Here is a 21,160-nt window from a genome sequence, read left to right on the forward strand (position 1 = left end):
TCCATGAAGAAGTTGGCCACCACTGGACTGAGAGGACTACCCATGGCGACGCCTTCCAGCTGTTCGTAGAAGTCGCCATTCCACGTGAAATAGCTCGTGGTGAGACATGCATGGAAGAGCTTTCTGATGTCTAGCGGGAAAATGGAACCGATGTGCTCCAGAGCGTCACTGAGTGGCACTTTCGTAAATAACGAAACAACATCAAAGCTGACCAGGATGTCGTTTGGTGCAAGTTTCAGTTTCTTCAGCTTCTCAATGAAATGTCCTGAGTCCTTAATGTATGTGTCGGTCTTCCCCACGTGTGGTTGGAGCAGAGAGGCCAAGTGTTTTGCCAGCTTATATGTCGGTGATCCAGGAGCGCTAACGATCGGTCTGAGTGGAACGTTGTTCTTATGGATCTTGGGTAATCCATACAGCCGAGGTGGTAGGGCTTCTGTGTTGCGCAGGTTTCTCTGTATGTCCGCCGGCAGAGAAGACGCCTTGATCAATCGATTCGTATTCCGTGTGATACGTTGCGTCGGATCTGCGCTTAGTTTTCGGTACGTCGTCGGATCTAATAGGTCTCGGATCTTTTGCTCATAATCTTCGGTCTTCATTACGACGGTCGCATTCCCCTTATCGGCAGGCAGTACCAATATACTCTTGTCGGCGTTGAGTTTCTTAATGGCTTGTACCTCTTCTTTCTTCAGGTTGCAAGCTGGCGGTTTTGCTCGGCGCAGTATCCTGGCTGTTTCCGTGCGTATTTCCTCTGCCCTTTCACAAGGAAGGGCACGAATGGCTGCTTCGGTGTTGGCAATGATGTCCTCCATAGGTATGGTTCTCGGGATGATAGCGAAATTCCCTCCTTTTTGAAGAACAGACACTTCCGCTTCGGTCAATTGTCGTTCAGTGAGGTTGACCACTGTGTGTGACATGTCGGGAGTCGCCTTGTCGATCTGCTTCCGGCATCTTTCAAACTTTTTCTTCTGTCGAGAAATGCAACACCTGGAAACAGTCCTGAGGAGCAATGGGTACTCCACAAATTATATTAGAAGTGTAACTGAGCCAAACACTCGGCGAAGTAAGGAACCAGAAAAAGAAATGTCGGGTACGGCCTTTCTGCCATACATTCCCAGAGTGACGGACAGAATCGGCCGTATATTGCGCAAACATGGCGTAAAGACGATCTTCAAACCGACAAGGAAGATCAAAGAGTGTCTTAGATCGGCGAAGGAGAAAAGAGACCCACTTTCAATGTCGGGAATATACCGCATACCATGCACATGCGGAAAAGTTTATGTCGGGATGACTGGACGATCCATTAACACCAGGATCAAGGAGCATAAGCGACATTGCAGGTTGGGGCAGGTGGAGAAATCGGCCGTGGCAGAACACGCACTGAATGAGACCGACCACGTAATAAAATTCGCCGACACGGAAGTTCTGGCTGTAGAGAACCACTATCACACGCGCTTGTTCAGAGAAGCTGTAGAAATACAAAAACACGCGAACAGTTTGAACAAGAAAGAGGAAAGCCTTAAGGTCAACGGATCCTGGCTTCCCGTACTGCAGCGAACGACCGTCGCAGGTAGCAAGAGGAGAACCGCACCGGAAATGACCGCGGAGAAGCCCTCGGACGTTGGCGCGCCAGGTACATATAGTCTGCGCCCGCGAGCTCGGCTCCAGTTCACCACCGGCAATGGAGGGTGAAGCTTTGACAATGCCAGCCACTCGTGCTGGCGAAACGTCAGAAAAATCATTAGATGAACGTCGGCCGAAGAACCCGAGACAGAAGCCAATAGGCAGTTTGTCAACAAGTGGCCACGAAAGCCTCAACAATTTTGTATTACGCCTCTACGGGGAGGAGATTTGCAGATTGTACCGACGCCTTGACCAACGACGGAAGAAGAAAGCGCGACTGATGTCCTCTCTCGCCTTTCTGTCACGGTGCCGAGATGAATGTGCTACACCGAAGTTCTTGAGATGCAAGCGGCTATTCACCACCGCCCAAGCACATCGAATCTACGACAGAATGGAACGAGCGTTTCTTCGTGAGCGAATACATACAACACGGAGAGACTTGGCAAGAACGGATCAGGAACTTCTGGACATTTTCTATCAACTAAGTAGCAGAATGCATCGAGACGACTGGGACAAGATCGACAGCATCACTCACAGGAGCATGCAGAACGAACTCGAGCGCTGCACCGAGCGACAGAAGAAAAAGTTTGAAAGATGCCGGAAGCAGATCGACAAGGCGACTCCCGACATGTCACACACAGTGGTCAACCTCACTGAACGACAATTGACCGAAGCGGAAGTGTCTGTTCTTCAAAAAGGAGGGAATTTCGCTATCATCCCGAGAACCATACCTATGGAGGACATCATTGCCAACACCGAAGCAGCCATTCGTGCCCTTCCTTGTGAAAGGGCAGAGGAAATACGCACGGAAACAGCCAGGATACTGCGCCGAGCAAAACCGCCAGCTTGCAACCTGAAGAAAGAAGAGGTACAAGCCATTAAGAAACTCAACGCCGACAAGAGTATATTGGTACTGCCTGCCGATAAGGGGAATGCGACCGTCGTAATGAAGACCGAAGATTATGAGCAAAAGATCCGAGACCTATTAGATCCGACGACGTACCGAAAACTAAGCGCAGATCCGACGCAACGTATCACACGGAATACGAATCGATTGATCAAGGCGTCTTCTCTGCCGGCGGACATACAGAGAAACCTGCGCAACACAGAAGCCCTACCACCTCGGCTGTATGGATTACCCAAGATCCATAAGAACAACGTTCCACTCAGACCGATCGTTAGCGCTCCTGGATCACCGACATATAAGCTGGCAAAACACTTGGCCTCTCTGCTCCAACCACACGTGGGGAAGACCGACACATACATTAAGGACTCAGGACATTTCATTGAGAAGCTGAAGAAACTGAAACTTGCACCAAACGACATCCTGGTCAGCTTTGATGTTGTTTCGTTATTTACGAAAGTGCCACTCAGTGACGCTCTGGAGCACATCGGTTCCATTTTCCCGCTAGACATCAGAAAGCTCTTCCATGCATGTCTCACCACGAGCTATTTCACGTGGAATGGCGACTTCTACGAACAGCTGGAAGGCGTCGCCATGGGTAGTCCTCTCAGTCCAGTGGTGGCCAACTTCTTCATGGAACAATTCGAAGCACAGGCACTGGACTCGGCCACTTGCAAACCTAAGGCGTGGTACAGGTACGTCGATGATACTTTCGTGGTGTGGAGCCATGGTGAAGAACAGCTCGGTGACTTCCTAAGACACTTGAACAGCCTCCATGCCAACATAACATTTACCATGGAAGTAGAAAAGGACAAGAAACTGCCATTTCTAGATGTGCTGGTCACAAGGGACGGCGAAAACCTGGGACACAGCGTGTATCGAAAACCGACTCACACGGACCGATACCTGCACAAACTGTCAAACCACCACCCGAGCCAGAAAAGGGTCATGATTAGTACGCTCGTAAAGAGAGCAGGACGAATATGTGAGCCGCAACACCTCAAACGAGAAATGCAACACCTGGAAACAGTCCTGAGGAGCAATGGGTACTCCACAAATTATATTAGAAGTGTAACTGAGCCAAACACTCGGCGAAGTAAGGAACCAGAAAAAGAAATGTCGGGTACGGCCTTTCTGCCATACATTCCCAGAGTGACGGACAGAATCGGCCGTATATTGCGCAAACATGGCGTAAAGACGATCTTCAAACCGACAAGGAAGATCAAAGAGTGTCTTAGATCGGCGAAGGAGAAAAGAGACCCACTTTCAATGTCGGGAATATACCGCATACCATGCACATGCGGAAAAGTTTATGTCGGGATGACTGGACGATCCATTAACACCAGGATCAAGGAGCATAAGCGACATTGCAGGTTGGGGCAGGTGGAGAAATCGGCCGTGGCAGAACACGCACTGAATGAGACCGACCACGTAATAAAATTCGCCGACACGGAAGTTCTGGCTGTAGAGAACCACTATCACACGCGCTTGTTCAGAGAAGCTGTAGAAATACAAAAACACGCGAACAGTTTGAACAAGAAAGAGGAAAGCCTTAAGGTCAACGGATCCTGGCTTCCCGTACTGCAGCGAACGACCGTCGCAGGTAGCAAGAGGAGAACCGCACCGGAAATGACCGCGGAGAAGCCCTCGGACGTTGGCGCGCCAGGTACATATAGTCTGCGCCCGCGAGCTCGGCTCCAGTTCACCACCGGCAATGGAGGGTGAAGCTTTGACAATGCCAGCCACTCGTGCTGGCGAAACGTCAGAAAAATCATTAGATGAACGTCGGCCGAAGAACCCGAGACAGAAGCCAATAGGCAGTTTGTCAACAACTAATTAATTCTGTGTCCAAGAACAGTGTTCACAATGGAACTGCAGTGTGGCTGGTGCAGTGTTTATAACTAAATGGAACATAATAAGATAGATATACAGGGTGGTCCACTTATTGTAACCGGGCCAAATATCTCACAAAATTAGCATCTAATGAAAAAATAAGAACAACTCTGTTCGAGCGTAATGGGGGAAAACAGATGGCGCTATGGGTGGCCCACTAGACGGTGCCGCCAAAGCTCAAATTGATATAAACTGCATTTTTTAAAATATGTAACCCCATTTTTCATTACACATTTGTATAGTAGGTAAATAAATATGAATATTTGATTTGAATATAATAGAGGGAAACATTCCACACGGGAAAAATATATCTAAAAACAAAGATGATGTGACTTACCATACGAAAGCGCTGGCAGGTTGATAGATACACAAACAAACACATACAAACATACACACAAAATTCAAGCTTTCACAAACAATGGTTGCTTCGTCAGGAAAGAGGGAAGGAGAGGGAAAGATGAAAGGATGTGGGTTTTAAGGGAGAGGGTAAGGAGTCATTCCAATCCCGGGAGCGGAAAGACTTACCTTAGGGGGAAAAAAGGACAGGTATACACTCGCGCGCGCACACACACACACACACACACACACACAATCCATCCGCACACACACACACACACACACACACACACACACACACACACACACACACACACAATCCATCCGCACACACACACACACACACACACACACACAATCCATCCGCGCGCACACACACACACACACACACACACACACACACATATCCATACCTGTCCTTTTTTCCCCCTAAGGTAAGTCTTTCCGCTCTGAAATGTTGAAAAATGAATAAGCCTTGACGTAACCAATGAAGATAATGGGAAAGAAACTATGTGGCATATACAATCTCACACAAATGAAGAACAAAGTTTGCTTATAAACATAAAATAAATGTGGAACATGCACAATTTTTTACTATACTGAATTTGCGACACCTTCTGCATTAACGTGCCAAAGATGAACACAGTAGCATCAGTTTATCTGAATCAAAATAGTAAAAACTGTGGAGCACTAAGGAAACAAGCCTTCTGTTTTGGGCTAAAGATGCAATTCTGAATCTGTTTCATTAAATGTTTTTTCGAGATTGAAAGTAGTAAAAGAAATTTTTGCTGATTTGAAACAAAAATCAAAGCCTTTATGTTGAAGGACGCCAACATCATTTTAATACACATATATACGTGAGTGCTACAGGAATGTGAAACTAATAAGGGCGTTACATTGAAATTCTAAATATTTGGGATGCAACTGCTGCAGCCAACCTCAACATTATCGCACATTTCAGTATGAGCAAAAGATGAAGGTAGCCTACAGCTTGATATTGTTTTGTTCTGTTCAATACAGTTTGTCTCAGCCTTTGAGCTGAAATCTGTGCATTCTACGTGATTATTCTTTCATGTTGTCTTGGGTGGAAGATATGCATTTATCTATTGTGAAGTACTATCTCAAGAAACTACACCTGACAGAAATTCGAAGTTTTGCAACTTGCTTCAAGTTCAGAAAGTGTAACTGTGCACTTCACAAAGAACAAAAATTTAGTATGCTATGACTAGTCTGACAATGATTCATAATTTGAATCAGTCAAATACCTAGCTGCAACAATTGGTGTCAATATGAAATGTCTCAATCATTAGTAGAGCATGTGATAAAACTTCTGTTTATTGGTAGCATACTGGAAGAAGTCAGTCAGTCTGAAAAGGAGATGACAAAACAATCACACTGTGTGTGTGTGTGTGTGTGTGTGTGTGTGTGAGAGAGAGAGAGAGAGAGAGAGAGAGAGAGAGAGAGAAACGTTTGCATGAGTGTGGTGCATGCGTGTCTGTTGCCTTATTTTTGACAAAGGCCTTGCTGGCCGGAAGCTTACTTGTGTCAGCCTTTTTGTTGTGCCTACCTGTGACTCTGCATCTCCGCTTTATGGTGAGTAGCAACTTTCCTTTTCATAATATTCACACACACTTGAGTAATATTGTAACGCTTGATGGTTCAGTCATCTCCTTTTCAGACTGACTGACTTCTTCCAGTATGCTACCAATAAACAGAAGTTTTGTCACGTGCGCTCTCTCTCACACACACACTCACTCACTCACTGTGTGTATGTGTGTGTGTGTGTGTGTGTGTGTGTGTGTGTGTGTGTGTGTATTTTTGATGACGGTCTTGCTAGCCGAAAGCTTATTTGTGACAGTCTTTTTGTTGTGCCTATCTGCGACTCAGCATGTCCGTTATATAATATTGTTACATTCCACACTGGATTTTTCAAGTGTGTATGATCTATACAAAATCAGACTAACAGGGTATAATGAACATACACAATGAAGGGCAGAATGAATGGTCATAGGTTTGTCTGACTCGTGAGATAGCATTGGAAATGCCGAAAAATCTGAACTAGGAGACACCCTAAGGTAATGCTCAAACTATCCCACTATAGCACATTTAAGTGCAAGGACAGGATTACACTTAGAGCATTTCTGGGTAGGAACCCTAATATGTTGTACAAAGGGAACCTCTTGCCACACACTTCACAAGGATTTGCAGAAAAAAAATGTAGATGTACATTTTGTTGAGTTTTCACCTAGCTGTTTGAAAGGATGTAGAAGCTCAAACAACTTCAACAATATCAGATGGACTGTAATAAGTTTTGTAAATGTTGAGTACAATCTGCTTTTGTCTCCCTTGATGTAATCCGAACATTCATCCTACTGTACAAGATAGGGGTTGGAAGTAGAAGTTGAGACTTAATGTTATACCAGGTGTAACATGTTTGAAAATGGATGACAATGTTTGTCCACTAGTGGAATAGTGAGTGAACAATATTAGCTTATGTTTTAAGCACTGAGGAGTCTACAGAATGATGGCTACAGAAACATTAAGAAGTCAGGTAATCTTCTAACAACTCTACATCGGGGAACACTGAATGAAACATTAATGAGACTATTTTAGTTTCACGTATTCTGTAAATATAATGTCATGATCAACACAGAACTATTCTCACGGTGAGACACTGGATAGATATATTAAATAATCAGACACAACCAATAATGCTATTTATTAAAAGCAAATTGTGGTGTTTATGATATATGAAGGGACAGTGTTTTCAATATGAGTATCACAAAATGAAAATAGTTCGTATCTTAACAAGTTGATAACATTGTTTTAGATCATCATTAGATCAGACGAAAGTAAAATAGTTTTCTTTCTGTTATCTGTTTTGCCAAGAGAGTTGCAGTTGTTTCACATCACCATCCCAAAAAACTCCCACCGACACCAAAACTGGTCAATATCTTGTGTGGAGCACAATTTATGAAACAATAAATGTGAAGAGCCATCTGATGATGAACCCGTTGGTGCAGAACTGGTAAAGGTGCTATTTGTTTTTAATGAGTAGAATTTTATAAGAATTAACCTGTAACTCACTCTCGACCACTAAACTTTACACTACAAATCAGATGTAAGAATGGAAACCATCAGTTAGTGTTGATGCTCACCATGACCATCCTCTGCAGTAAGAATGATCTGGCCATCCTGATTAAGAGTGGCTTCTGTTACACTGTTAAGGTCCACAGCCACATTTTCACCTTGACCTGGGCCAACTTCAGCCAGAGCCTGCAACCAGAACACAACAATTAATTGAAATCCAATATTGTAATGTTAATTCTTTGACTGTAACGCCCAGGTAACAATCAAGCCTTGGATTTTGGGCAATTTTTTACAGTGTCCAAAACAATTAAGCATCCTTGAAAATACAGGTTGATGGCTACAGATGGCCAAAACTGTTTAACACACATGACACAAGGCTTAATGACTTTGCTGACAAATTTTTCATAGACTACTTCACTCTCCTAGGAAAATTGTAGGAAGAGATGCCCTACTTGTAAACTGTCTTTCAAGTAATCTCAGGCAGCCACAATTATCAACTGACAGTTCTTTGCATTACAAATTCCATCAACGAGGCACTATGTGTATGAGCACTATTGTGTGTAAGAAATACAGAATTACAAATGTCATTACTATATGGTAGAGTAAAAGTCAGATTATCATCTCTGCACTTTCTAAAACCACTTAGTTTTGTGTAGATTACCACAGATACTCCCAACACTTTATATAATCAAAATACGGATCCATTCACAAACAAAAGTTGCTGCATCTCATGCAAAGCTCTGATAAGCTAGAAATCACCAGAGTACAAAAACTCAACCCTATGCAGAGCTCATACCCACGATGTTCTTGTGTCTAATGCATCAGTTTCTCAGTATTGTTCTGTTAACACGAGTTCCATAAAGTAGGCAAAGACATAATTTTTACTGCTGACAGTTGCAAATAAATCCGTGTCCTGCCTCTGCAAGATGCGTCACTTAAAATGATTCACATTCTACCAACTATTTCAAAAAGCTATTAGAACTGTCAGATTTTAGTTACTCACACAAGACCTTGTTGTGTTGTTCTTTGAATACTGCCCACTGTTTGAAACTGATACCACAGTATTGAAATTACACTTCTGAATACAGTAATTGGATTTGCTATCCCATGCTGTAACATCAATTTCTATGCTACCAATGACGCATTACACTACAGATTTTGGTAACTGATGTTACAGAGACACCACCATAGCTCACACTGGATTAAACCAGTAGTACCAAATAATAAGAGCTCACCATACAGTGGACATGATGAATCTCATGGCCATGGCCTTACCGCTATTGAACACTACCTTTCCCAATGCCCGATGGATTCCAAACCGACCACCTCCTTTCTATTCTATATGACCAACAATATCCTCCCTCACAATTACTTCTCCTTTGAAGCAATTAACTACAAACAAATCCGAGGTACAGCTAAGGGCACCCGCATGGCAGCTTCCTATGCCAACCTAATCGTGGACTATCTAAGGGAATCCCTTTTAAACATCCAGAATCCCAAATCCCTCACCTGGTTCAGAGTCACTGATGACCTCTTTGTGATCTGGATCGAGGGTGAGGATACGCTATCCACACTCCTCCAGAACCTCAACACCTTCTCCCTCATTCAATTCACCTGGCCCTACTCCACTCATCAAGCCACCTTACTCGATGTTGACCACTTCAAAGATGGCTACATCAGTACCTCTGTCCTTATCATCCTACCAACCAGCAGCAATATCTCCACTTTGACAGCTGCCACCCATTCCATACCGCTAAGTCCCTCCCAAAGAGCCTAGCCACCCATGGCCGTTACATCTGTAGTGACAAGCGGTCCCTTCCAAAATATACCGAGGGTCTCACAGAGGCCTTTACAGACCATAATTACCCTCCTAACCTTGTACAAAAGTAAATACACATGCCTTATCTTTCCAACACCTGACAATTCCCGTAGTCCCACCGTCCAGCCACAAAGAAGCATTTCCCCTGTGATTCGGTACCACCCAGGGTTTTGATTACCTCTCGTCGTGCACTGAAATGAGGAATGTCTTACCCGCTACCCTTCCCACCCCTCCCATAGTGGCATTCTGCTACCTTCAGAACCTATAAAATATCCTCGTCCAACCCTACACAACCCCTGCTCTCAAACCTTGCCTGATGGCTCATATGCCTGTAACAGACCTAGATGCAAGACCCGTCCCATACATCCTCCCCTACCACCACCACCACCACCACCACCACCACCACCACCACCAGTCCAGTTACTAACATCACCTATCCCATCAAACCAGTCATGTGATCTACAAGCTAAGCTGCAAGCAATGTGCTGCATTCTATGTGGTCATGATAACTGAATGGCCACCCACAAACTGTGGCCGAGAAACAATTGGACTACCACATTGCTGAGCATGCCGCCCAGCAAGATGGTGTTCACTTCAATGACTGCTTCACAGCCTGTGCTGTGTGGACCCTTCCCACCAACACCAGCTTTTTTGAATTGTGCAGGTGGGAACTGTCCCTGCAGTATATCCTACGTTCCCATGACCATCCTGGCCTCAATCTTTGTTAGCCATTGTCCTTACCTATGTAGCCTCTTCCCTGATCCCATTCAGCACCTCTACTCCAACGCATCCAGTCTTTTTACTTCCCTCCTTTCCTGTTACCCTGCTCTCCCACATGCCCTCCATCAAACCTCCCATGCCCTGCTCTTCACCTCGTCCCTGCATGTTTCGAGCAGCACTTTGCCGTCCCCCACTCATACCCTGCTGTCTCTCCCCAAGACTGTGTGTGTGTGTGTGTGTGTGTGTGTGTGTGTGTGTGTGTGTGTGTGTGTGTGTGTGTGTGTTTGTGTAAGAGAGAGAGAATCTATTTCTGACAAAGGTCTTGTTGGCTGAAAGCTAATTTTCTGCCAGTCTTTTTGTTGTGCCTTTCTGTGACTCAGCATCTCTGCTATATGGTGAGTAGCAACTATCCTTTTCATAATACTGTTACATTACATCCTGGATGTTCCATTGTTTAAACAATGAACTCTTAGGGCTCCAATATGTGATGGCCATTGTGCCCTGGAGTGCATCAATGATGGCTAACGGAAGCTCCGACATCTCAATTGTGTGAAATGCTGAACTACACTATTTGCCATACTGACATGGGTGCTTGCTCTCCTACCACAGCAGCTGTCTAATTCCATTTCTCATCAAACAAACGTCATTCAATCTTATATGGTAAAAATGAAGATGATTTCGGAGTAATAGATATGAAAGCAATATGCGACTTCTCATGTCTGTAAACCCTTCTTTAAAAACAACAAATAGATTTTTTTCTGAGAATTCTCTAGCAGTGCTTATAGCACCATTGCAGTTTCAGCAATGGGTTTTATCCAGCTTTTGTAGGTTAAACATCAATTTATCTACAAACAGCTTACCGTGACACTCTGGACTTGAGCAGTTGTACCATCAGGTAATGTGATGATAGGATTATTTGGGTCCACCTGGATGATGGAGACTGTACCATCTGCATTGCTAATTGTCTGCAGAACTGCTGGAGCATACTGCGCTGTCACCTGTAAGGTAAGCATTTAAATAATTTAAAATTTAGAAATGCGGCTGGTATAATGTTAAATATGTCATTGGAGAATCGTTCAGTGAGCTAAGGCCAAGTATTATGTTGACAAGATTGTTGAACACAGTGATTATTAATCAGTAATTATCAGTATAGTGTGAACATTTAATCAAATATTTTCAATTTGACGTAACATTGTTTCAAGTATAAGGTAGCTTTGTGGGATAGAAACACCTTTGCCCCCAAGGTCTGTCTACATGTCTACTGTATTGTCCCTTCTCTCCTATCCTTAACTCTTAGATGCTGCACATATGAAGGGTTCAGAATTTACACAGACCAAATCCATTAACCCTTTAACACTCACAATATTTGATATGGTTCTGTTGTTAACAGATGGTGGCTAAACATTTGGACACTTCCATTATGCTCGAATCTCTCTGTACGTAACCATTAGATTTGAACCTTATTGCCTAAAATACTGTAGCCAAACATTCTGTGGTCAAATATGTAGCCACTTTTGTTGAGGACAGCTTTCACTAGTTAGTGCTGCCACCTACCTGAAACGTGGCTAACTATTTGTTCAATGTTAGTGCTGCCACCTACCTGAAACGTGGCTAACTATTTGTTCAATGTTCATTCCGCCATTTGGGGTGTTGCCTTTCATCAATGTTTCATAGAAAATGTTCAAAACCATGGAGCCGACTCTTTATTTACACATTATTTGATATTTTATTTACACAGACACCATTTTCATGAAAGTTATGACGTTTCAAGTTTTACATTCATAAAAGAGTAAACAACTGATTTATGTTCTGTCAAGTGTTAATCTTTATGAAAATATCTGTGTTGTTCTCTAATCAAACTGCAGTAACAACTTTAGTGTCAGAGGTAAACTTTTGGCTGCTTACTGTTTCTTACGTTCTGCACTAACGAGTTATGGGAACAAATAAATTACTTGACGCATTAAGGCCTTACGACTTTACACCTACTTTTTCATGTTGTGAGTTTCCATGTATTTTGTGTCAAATTACATGTTGTTACACATGACTAGTGTTATGTGTAATACAATTATGTTATTTGAAGGCTAAGTTCTCATTTATTTTTCTCATAGAGCGTCCAGAAATAATTATACGGCAGATGAACTGGAGAACCTCAGTGATGAAGGCAGAAATTGCCCTCTTGTAGAGAGCAGTGATGATCAGCCTTTCAACTCTGATTTAGAAGCTGACAATGATGCGGACAATGTCAACAATATCATTGTGGCCAGTGTCAGCACAAGGTAGTCATCAGACAATGACGATCAGTTTGTATGATCAACAGAGAGGTGTTGATTTACATATTTCTGTTACTGAACTGTAGGCCTTCCTTGGGGTTCTGAAAGTGATGGGGTAACATGTTTTACCAAGTTTTAAGCTATACTAGTCAGCTGATGACGATTTTAGTGTGCCAAGAATTTCTAAGGTAATGTCACTTAAGGGATTTCTCAAAGTTATAAGAAACTGTCACCTCAATGGCAGTGAAAAAATGCCACAAAGAGGTAGCCAACACTTTGACAAGCTGTACAAAGTTAGGTTGTTGGTAAAAAATCTTAATAAAGTTTACAACAGTGTTTTCAATCATAGTAGATACTGGTCTGTAGACGAGTGCGTGGTAGGTTTCAAAGATAGGACCTCTGTGAAATAATACGTCCCTGAAGACTGTATAGCGTGGTTTCAAGTTATGGAGCACTGCCTTGTGCAAAAACAGGGTTTTGTTAGTATATGAGGTATATGAAGGGAAAAGTGCAAAAATTAATAAGTTTACCTTGGGTGAAGGAGTAGTGCTGAGCTTGACAAATGTGTTCCAGTGAAATGGTTACTGTGTCTTCAGATTCCTCCCCCCCCCCCCCCCCCCCCCATCCACCTATACCATTGCTTCAAAATTCTCTCTCTCTGACGCCTGTTTGCACATGGAACTACGAAGATAAACAGAAAATTTTACCCAAAACATATTTGTGCAAAGACACTTACCTAAAAATAGTCAGAAAGAGTCATTTTGTTTCAACAGGAGAGTTAGCAGTCTGTAAATGGAAGGACAAAAGCAAAAAATGTCTTGTAATTGGATCAAATATTCACAATCCAAATGCACTGACGTTTGGCAGGAGGAGGAAAAAGTCTGGGGAGAAAGAGCACATTCCATGCCTTTTGTGTATACATGATAAAAACAAATACATGGGGAGTGTCAACCAGTTTCATCAACTTATGTCTTTCTACTCTATTTCCTCTAAGTTTAGGAGATGGTGGATGAAACTGTTATTTTTTCTCATAGATTCTGCTACTGTGAACTCATACATTATATACAAGACAACTACGCAACTATCAACATTAAGAGAAAAGTCGATAACACATTTTGAAATTCTGTAAGCTGCTCACAGATGAGCTGACAAAGTTATTGCAGTAGGCTACTGAAAGGGAGAAGACCAAATGTTGCAGTAACAAGTTCAAGTTACAAGATACAAAAGACAAGTGGCAAAGCTTAAAATCATTGCGAAAATTTACTGATGTTGGGAATAATTTACCAGTCAGCGGTAGAGGCAGAAGTACTTACTGAACCACAAAGAAAGTTGTCAAAAGGTCTAACATTATCTGCAAACCCTGTGAAGGGGCCTCGGGTATTGACTGCTTTGTACCATTTCATGGTTAATTTTGAGATTTTACATGTGCTGTAATAAATTCAGCATGGTGTTAAGAGACTTTTTTTTAAACACTTATTGTATGGTTTAAAATTTACATTAAATTACATTCAGGAATTAAGCAATGTGTTCTTTTTTATACAGAATAAATAAACCAATATGAGTAAAGACAAGTTTAGGAGAAAGTGTCCATATCTTTGGCCACTTTTTACATGCCGCTTTAAGGGAAAAGTTTCTAAATATTAAGCCACCCAATACTGAGAAAACTATGAATAATAGTCACTAGACAATTACAGTGTTACCCTGGCTGATATGGAATTAAATTTCCCAAAAACAGTCCCTCTGAATTAAGAAGAATAATTTGCCCATTCAGAGATAAATGTGGTGGATAAAAATTTAGCCTGCAAGTGTTGATGGTTTAAGTCAATTATAAGAGAAACAACTGAAATGGTAAGCCATTTGCATTAATTAACGACATGATTTATGTAATTTTTGTGGTTTAGGTATCTTTGGTGTTCAAATGGGCTATGATATTGGTTTATTTCTTCTAACTATAGAACTACTGCTTGAGAATTGTTTGATATGACATAAGATTTATCATTAACATTAGTTTTACATTACAAAATATACAAATCTGGTTCCTACTATATCAACAAACAGACCTTTCATATAATCAGATTTCAGAGAAGTGGTACTTAGAAAGCCTGTAGTACTACTACACTTTTCATAACTGTATATTAAAGTATTTCTATATCTATATCGATAACCCACAAGCCACTGTACAGTGTGTGGTGGAGGGTATCCTGTACCACTACTTGCCGTTTCCCCTCCTGTTGCATTCGCAAATAGAGCAAGGGAAAAACGACTATCTGTAAGCCTCCGTAAGAGCACTAATTTCTTGTATCCTATCTTCATGGTCCTTACACGCCATGTATGCTGGTGGCAGTAGAATAGTTTCTGAAGCATCTCCGTAACACTTACATGTTGTTCAAACCTACCGCTAACAAATCTAACAGCCCGCCTCTGAACTGCTTCAGTTTCTTCCTTCAATCTGACCTGGTAAGGATCCCAAACATTCGAGCAGCACTCAAGAATAGGTTGCACCAGTGTCCTACGTGTGGTCTCCTTTACAGGTGACCCACTCTTTCCCTGAAATTTTCCCTTTAAACCGAAGTTGACCATTTGCCTTCCTTTCCACAGTTCTCACATGCTCGTTCCATCTCATGTTGCCCTGCAGTGTTACACCCAGATATATAAATGACTTGATTGTGTCAAGCAGGACACTAGACATACTGTATCTGAATATTGCAGATTTTATCTTCCTACTCATCCACATTAACTTACATTTTTCCACATTTATGGCTGGCTGCCATTCATCACACCAACTGGAAATTTTGTGTAAGTCATCTTGTATCTTCCGACAGTCACTCATGTTCAACAACTTACGGCACATCACAACATCATCAGCAAACAACTGCAGACTGCTGCCCACCCTGTACACCAAATCATTTATGTTTATAGAGAACAACATCGGTCCTATCACACTTCACTGGGGCACTCCTGATGATATCCTTCTCTCTGAGGAACCTACGCCATTGAGGACAACATACTGGGTTCTATTACTTAAGAAGTCTGAGCCACTCACATATCTGTGAACTTCCTTAACATCCTAGTCATAAAACATGTTATCATTATCATCCTGCAAAGTTACATTACTGAAATGTGTTCAAATCACACTGAATGTTTTTTAAGTATGCACGATGGTATTGGTGGCTTGTACGTGTGCATACTCACAGAAAGCAGGCTACCTGCATACCAGGCGACAGTGTTCAAATGGCTCTGAGCACAATGGAACTTAACATCTGAGGTCATCAGCCCCTAGACTTAGAACTACTTAAACCTAACTAACCTAAGGACATCGCACACACCCATGCCCGAAGCAGGATTTAAACCTGCAACTGTAGCAGCAGTGCAGTTCTGGACTGAAGCGCCTAGAATCGCTCGGCCCAAACAGCCAGCAGAGCACAGAGTGAGGCTATTTGAACCAGTGCAGTGAATATCCTCATGTTCGCACACAATGGCAGCCATGTGGTGGAACCAAATGGTGCAGACAAGAGCCTGCTGGTGAGCCAAACTGTACAAGACACTGTTTGCCAGCACTGGCAGTTAATGATGGTCCGCACTGACAAAATCAAGGCACGCGTGCTGGTGATCTTTCTCGAACAATATTACAGAAACTATTCAGTAAAAAAATCAGATTTTTGTTATTTATAGCTTTGTGTGTCAGCTTCATTATAAAGTGCCCATCATTTTGTTAACGGTCATAGTTTCTGTGATATTTTGCATTTAAGTAATACATTGTATGAAATTCAAATAGGTTGGAATCTTTTTTTTAAAAAAAAAAAAAAAAAAAAAAAAAAAAAAAAAAAAAAAAAAAAGGGGGGGGGGGTTGCTATGTTTTCACTTTTGGTGCACATTACATCATATACTGCTGCATATGAAATTTAGCTAACATATTTAATTTTTCTTTAAACTGTTGGTGGTTTATATGCGTCTCCAGTCTTGAGAAAATGGATTTTAAGTGGTGCATTCAGGTCCACCCATGCATGCCACAATAGTGCAAAGAGAACTATTCATAAACCTGCATTATATTTCATAAATGGTTCTAGGCATCAAAACAAGGTTTTGGCAAGCTGTAATAAGGGGAGTCCTCTTGATGCAAACTTGCGGACAAGTGTGAAGTGGCTGATACACAGTAAGCATAGTATGATGGCATCATTCTGAGAGATCTGGGGAGAAGTATGCCACATGTTGGTGGTGCCTTTGATTGATCTCGGTTTGTTAAGGGGCATAGTAGCTTGCTACTCCATATCCCAGGTTTTCAAACTTTGATATCGCAGTTGTAATTGTAGGTCTGTGCCAGATACTCAGAGTTCAAGTTTGTCTCATGCAGTTGCTTCTTTAGCTAATTTGTCAGCGAGTTCATTTCCTGGAATAACCACATGCCTCAGGGTCCAGATGAATGTTGCCATCATTCCAGAGCTGTGGAGAAAACTTGTAGGTCTTGGATGTAAGCAAACAAAACTTCTTTGGGTAGCACTGTATGCAGCTTATGGAGTCTCAAGAAATCCAATAAGCAGGGAGAGTTTTAATGAACTGCAAAGCCTATGACATGGCAACCAATCCTGCAGTGTATATGCTGCATGCACTCGGCAAAGAATACTTCTCGGACCCCTTTACATGTGCAAAAGCACACAGGAATGTCAAGAGGCAGCTCTTATGTACACAGATGAATGCGGCAGTCAGAGGTCCTTGCATAGAGCTTCCAATTGTATCTCTGCTGGTCTACCCATTTTTGGGTATTCTGTACGTAGTCTGAACTGTTGGTTGCAAAGCAACAGTTGAGTAATACTCTATGTTGGACAGGTTCTAACAAACTCACAACTGATGGTACTACCAAGCCATAAACGAAACACACGTAATTTAGACAGGAGCTTTGTAGAATTGGTGCAGGTGCTGCTGAGAAATCTGAGGGCATTAGGCTTCCTTGTGCAAACTGAGCTGAGCTTTTGTACAAAAGTTAACTTGATGCCAAACAAAAGGCCTAAAAATCAGAAAGTTTCAACAACTTCTAATAACTGGTAACTGAAGTAAAGTTCTGGGTGCAGGTGCACAGTCCTCAGGCTACGAAGGTGAATAATGCACGTCTTTGTATAAACAAATTGATATCCAAGACTCAAGGCCCAATTATATACCTTACATGTGGCCACTTGAAGTATACATTCTGCGGTACACAATGGTGCAGAGCTGTGATACAGACAAAGATCGTCCACATAGTGATGGTTAGACTAAGTCCCACTGCAGTCACTATTCCATTGATGGTGATTGTGAAGGGAGTTACTCAAAACCAACCCCTGAGGGACCCTAGTTTCCTGTACATATAGTATGTCGAAGGCTGAACCTATCTGGACCTGAAACAATTGAAGGGAGGAGAAATTCTTGATACAATGGATAGCAGCACTGTAAGCAATGTGATGGTGTCGGGTGGTATCAAATGTTTTCTGCAGATCAAAGGCGATCATATGTTGGCAATGGGAAAAAGAACTGCATACTGTAGATCTGAGATGAATCTGTTGGTTTGTGGTGGACCGGAATGCTCAAAATGCAATAAATGTCCTCCGACTTCCAGGCACCAAAACAGGAGTCGATCGACCATTCTTTTAAATAAGTTACACAAACAGTTCGTTAGCAAGACTGGGCAAGAATCAGCCAAAATTTTAGGGTCTTTTCCCTGTTTCAGGATAGGAATAATACCATATTTATTCGAGTATAAGATGACCCTGAATATAAGACGACCCCACTTTTTAAGAGGCTCCTTGAGAAAAAAATTATTTTTAAAATACTGTGACTAATCAAAATTATGAACTATTTTATTGACACAACCCCCCCTCCCTCTTTTTCTTCTTCCTTCAAATACATATTGGATTTCACTTGTATACTGACATGATACTATTACACCATCTCTTGCTTCCAAACATATCACTTGCCTGTCACTCACTCATTGGCTCTGTAGAAACAACTGACACACCCCCTTTCATTCTCGTCACATGACCCAGCGAGTGTTGACAACATAGTAGCAAGATGTACGTAACAAAGCCACTGGCCCCTATTTAGACTTTACTGTCTCCTGGAGAAACTACCTACTATTGTTGAGTATTTGTCCAATTCTAAAGTCACTTCAATTCCGACTACAAATAGATTCAGGCAAACTGCAGTTTAAATGTGATACATTTTCATAATAAGCCAAAGTATGTGGTACAGATTACCACAGTTGGCAATATCATGAAATTTGTTGCTTACTCACCGCTCCCCTACCTGGAATTATCCAAGCTCTCAGCCAAGATTGTGTCACTGTTCCCTTCCAACCCTCCTGTAGTGCTGAGCTTGAGCAGCTGTGAAAAACAGACCACAATATCTTCTAATGTGCAGCTCATATGTAAAAACAACTACTACACAACTAAAAGAAAGCTAGTACGATTCAGCCCCATTCTTGAACTTTCACTCATCCTACAATCTAGTGACGCTTGTTGGTACTACCTCCATGACAAGTCTTGCCACTGTAATTTATTCTCACTATAACAATTACAGTCAGTTTAATATGATATTTCTTTTTTTAGACAGCCGTGTGGAGTGGCTGCGTGGTTTGAGGCACCATGTCACGGATTGCGCGGCCCCTCCTGCCAGAGGTTCGAGTCCTCCCTCAGGCATAGGTGTGTATGTTGTTCTTAACATAAGTTAGTTAAAGTAGTGTATAAGTCTAGGGACCGATGACCTCAGCAGTTTGGTCCCTTAGGAATTCATACACACATTTTTGCTAAACATTTCATTCTGGATTGAGTTTCCTTCTTGTTTCAACTGAATGACACCACTACGTTATAAAGCTGATTAAAAACTGGTAATGTCCTTACCTGGTATTCTAATACACGAACAGTGACTGAATTTCTCATTGTGATACAGTTAGTAAATCAGTCCCTCATAACCAAATAAAATATTGGTCTGTGTTCTGAATCAACTAATGTTGTCTGAAGGACATTTCCATTTTTTAATGTTACCGTTACTTAAAAAGCGACACTAATGTTTGTATATGGTATCCATACATGTTTGAGTTGTAAACCTGTTCCAATGCAACAAAAGCTTGTTAGATGATAGCATTAAATTCTATCTCCTCCTGTGTTTCACAAAATTGTCAAATTTTACTCAGAGCAATAGACTGTTGTAGTAGCTTTTTGATAGTTTCTTGCATATCTCTTGCACTAGTGCCATGAAAGTCAATGTCATATTATTGTTCGAGTGATGTTGATACTGCACAAGCGCTTTGGCGTATCGAGAAATCTTGAGCCTGTTGGAACGTGAGTGCCATTTACCGACGAGCCCTGGCCTTTCAAATTATTCAAAATAAATCTGCATGTGACCTCAACAGGCAAAGCTTCATCTGAGGAAAATTTAAGATGGCCCCTATAAATGTACCCTTATATACTCTATTAAACAGCAACAATTAGTTTAATCTGAGAATATAAGGCAACCCTGTATTAAAGAACCAGAGTGTGTGTTTCGTGATGTAACTGCTAAGGTGTTGAAGTATTTGATTATGGATTTTTTTGAGTCCACACACTGCATCTCAACACATTGCTAAAGCATTGCAGAACTGTCATTTAGTGAATGGAACACTGTATGATTCAAAGCCTTGTGCATGGAAGGATAAGGAGTTTTGCTCTGCCATGTGTTTCAGGTCAAGAAGGTATGATGTCAGTTACTGTACGAGGAACGCGAGCAGGTGCTCCTGGGTCATCCGCTAAAATTTCATCGAGAGTACATGGCAGGCCAAGATCAATGCGCAGTGTATTAAAATTCGGACGGGACATTAAAAGGTGGCGTACCATCAGCACTTGCCCACATGGGCAGAACGGCACCGGCGCAGCTGTCAGCAGATGGCGGTGGCTGAACTGGCAGTGTCCAATCCATAGCCGGGCCAAAACGACCTCCTCCCACCGAGAAGGGCGTGAAGAGGTCATCCAAGCCGTGGGGAGAGTTTTCAAGGCCTGAAGTTTGTTTTCAGTAAGTGTAGACCAATTGGCATGCCACAGCGATAAAATGCGCTGACAAATGATCCTGCTAAAATCAGATGGGGGCACACAACAAGAAGCTGTCCGAGGCTGGAGGACACCACCCTTGGCCGCAGCATCTGCAGCTTCGTTCCCAGGGATACCGACATGGCCAGGAACCCACATAAAGGTAACCGGAGAACCGTCCGCCGCCAGCTGCTGAAGAGAGCGTTGGATCCAGTGCATGAAAGGGTGAACCGGATACGGATCACTGAGGCTCTGGATGGCGCTAAGCGAATCAGAGCAGATGACACAAGCAGACTGTTGGTGGCAGCAGATGTAAAGAACAGCCTGATAGAGGGTAAATAACTCAGCTGTGAAGACCGAACAATGGCCATGGAGCTGATATTTGAAACTGTGTGCCCCGACAATAAAAGAACACCCGACACCGTCATTGGTCTTAGAGCCATCTGCATAAATGAAGATCGCATTAATGAACTTCGAACAA

General features: G+C 42.3%; 1 protein-coding gene across 1 annotated transcript in view; it reads right to left on the minus strand.

Moving 5' to 3' along the window:
* LOC126262354 (DNA-binding protein P3A2) overlaps window positions 1-21,160 on the minus strand; it is a 130,017-nt gene that overhangs the window by 31,496 nt on the left and 77,361 nt on the right. The window contains exons 9-10 of the mRNA XM_049958930.1: window positions 11,243-11,380; window positions 7,912-8,029 (exon numbers count right to left, since the gene is read on the minus strand). Of these exons, the coding sequence (XP_049814887.1) occupies window positions 7,912-8,029; window positions 11,243-11,380 (256 nt within the window). The remainder of the gene's footprint in view (window positions 1-7,911; window positions 8,030-11,242; window positions 11,381-21,160) is intronic.

This window comes from Schistocerca nitens, chromosome 6 (genome assembly GCF_023898315.1).
Source record: "Schistocerca nitens isolate TAMUIC-IGC-003100 chromosome 6, iqSchNite1.1, whole genome shotgun sequence".
NCBI classification, from domain to species: Eukaryota; Metazoa; Arthropoda; class Insecta; order Orthoptera; family Acrididae; genus Schistocerca; species Schistocerca nitens.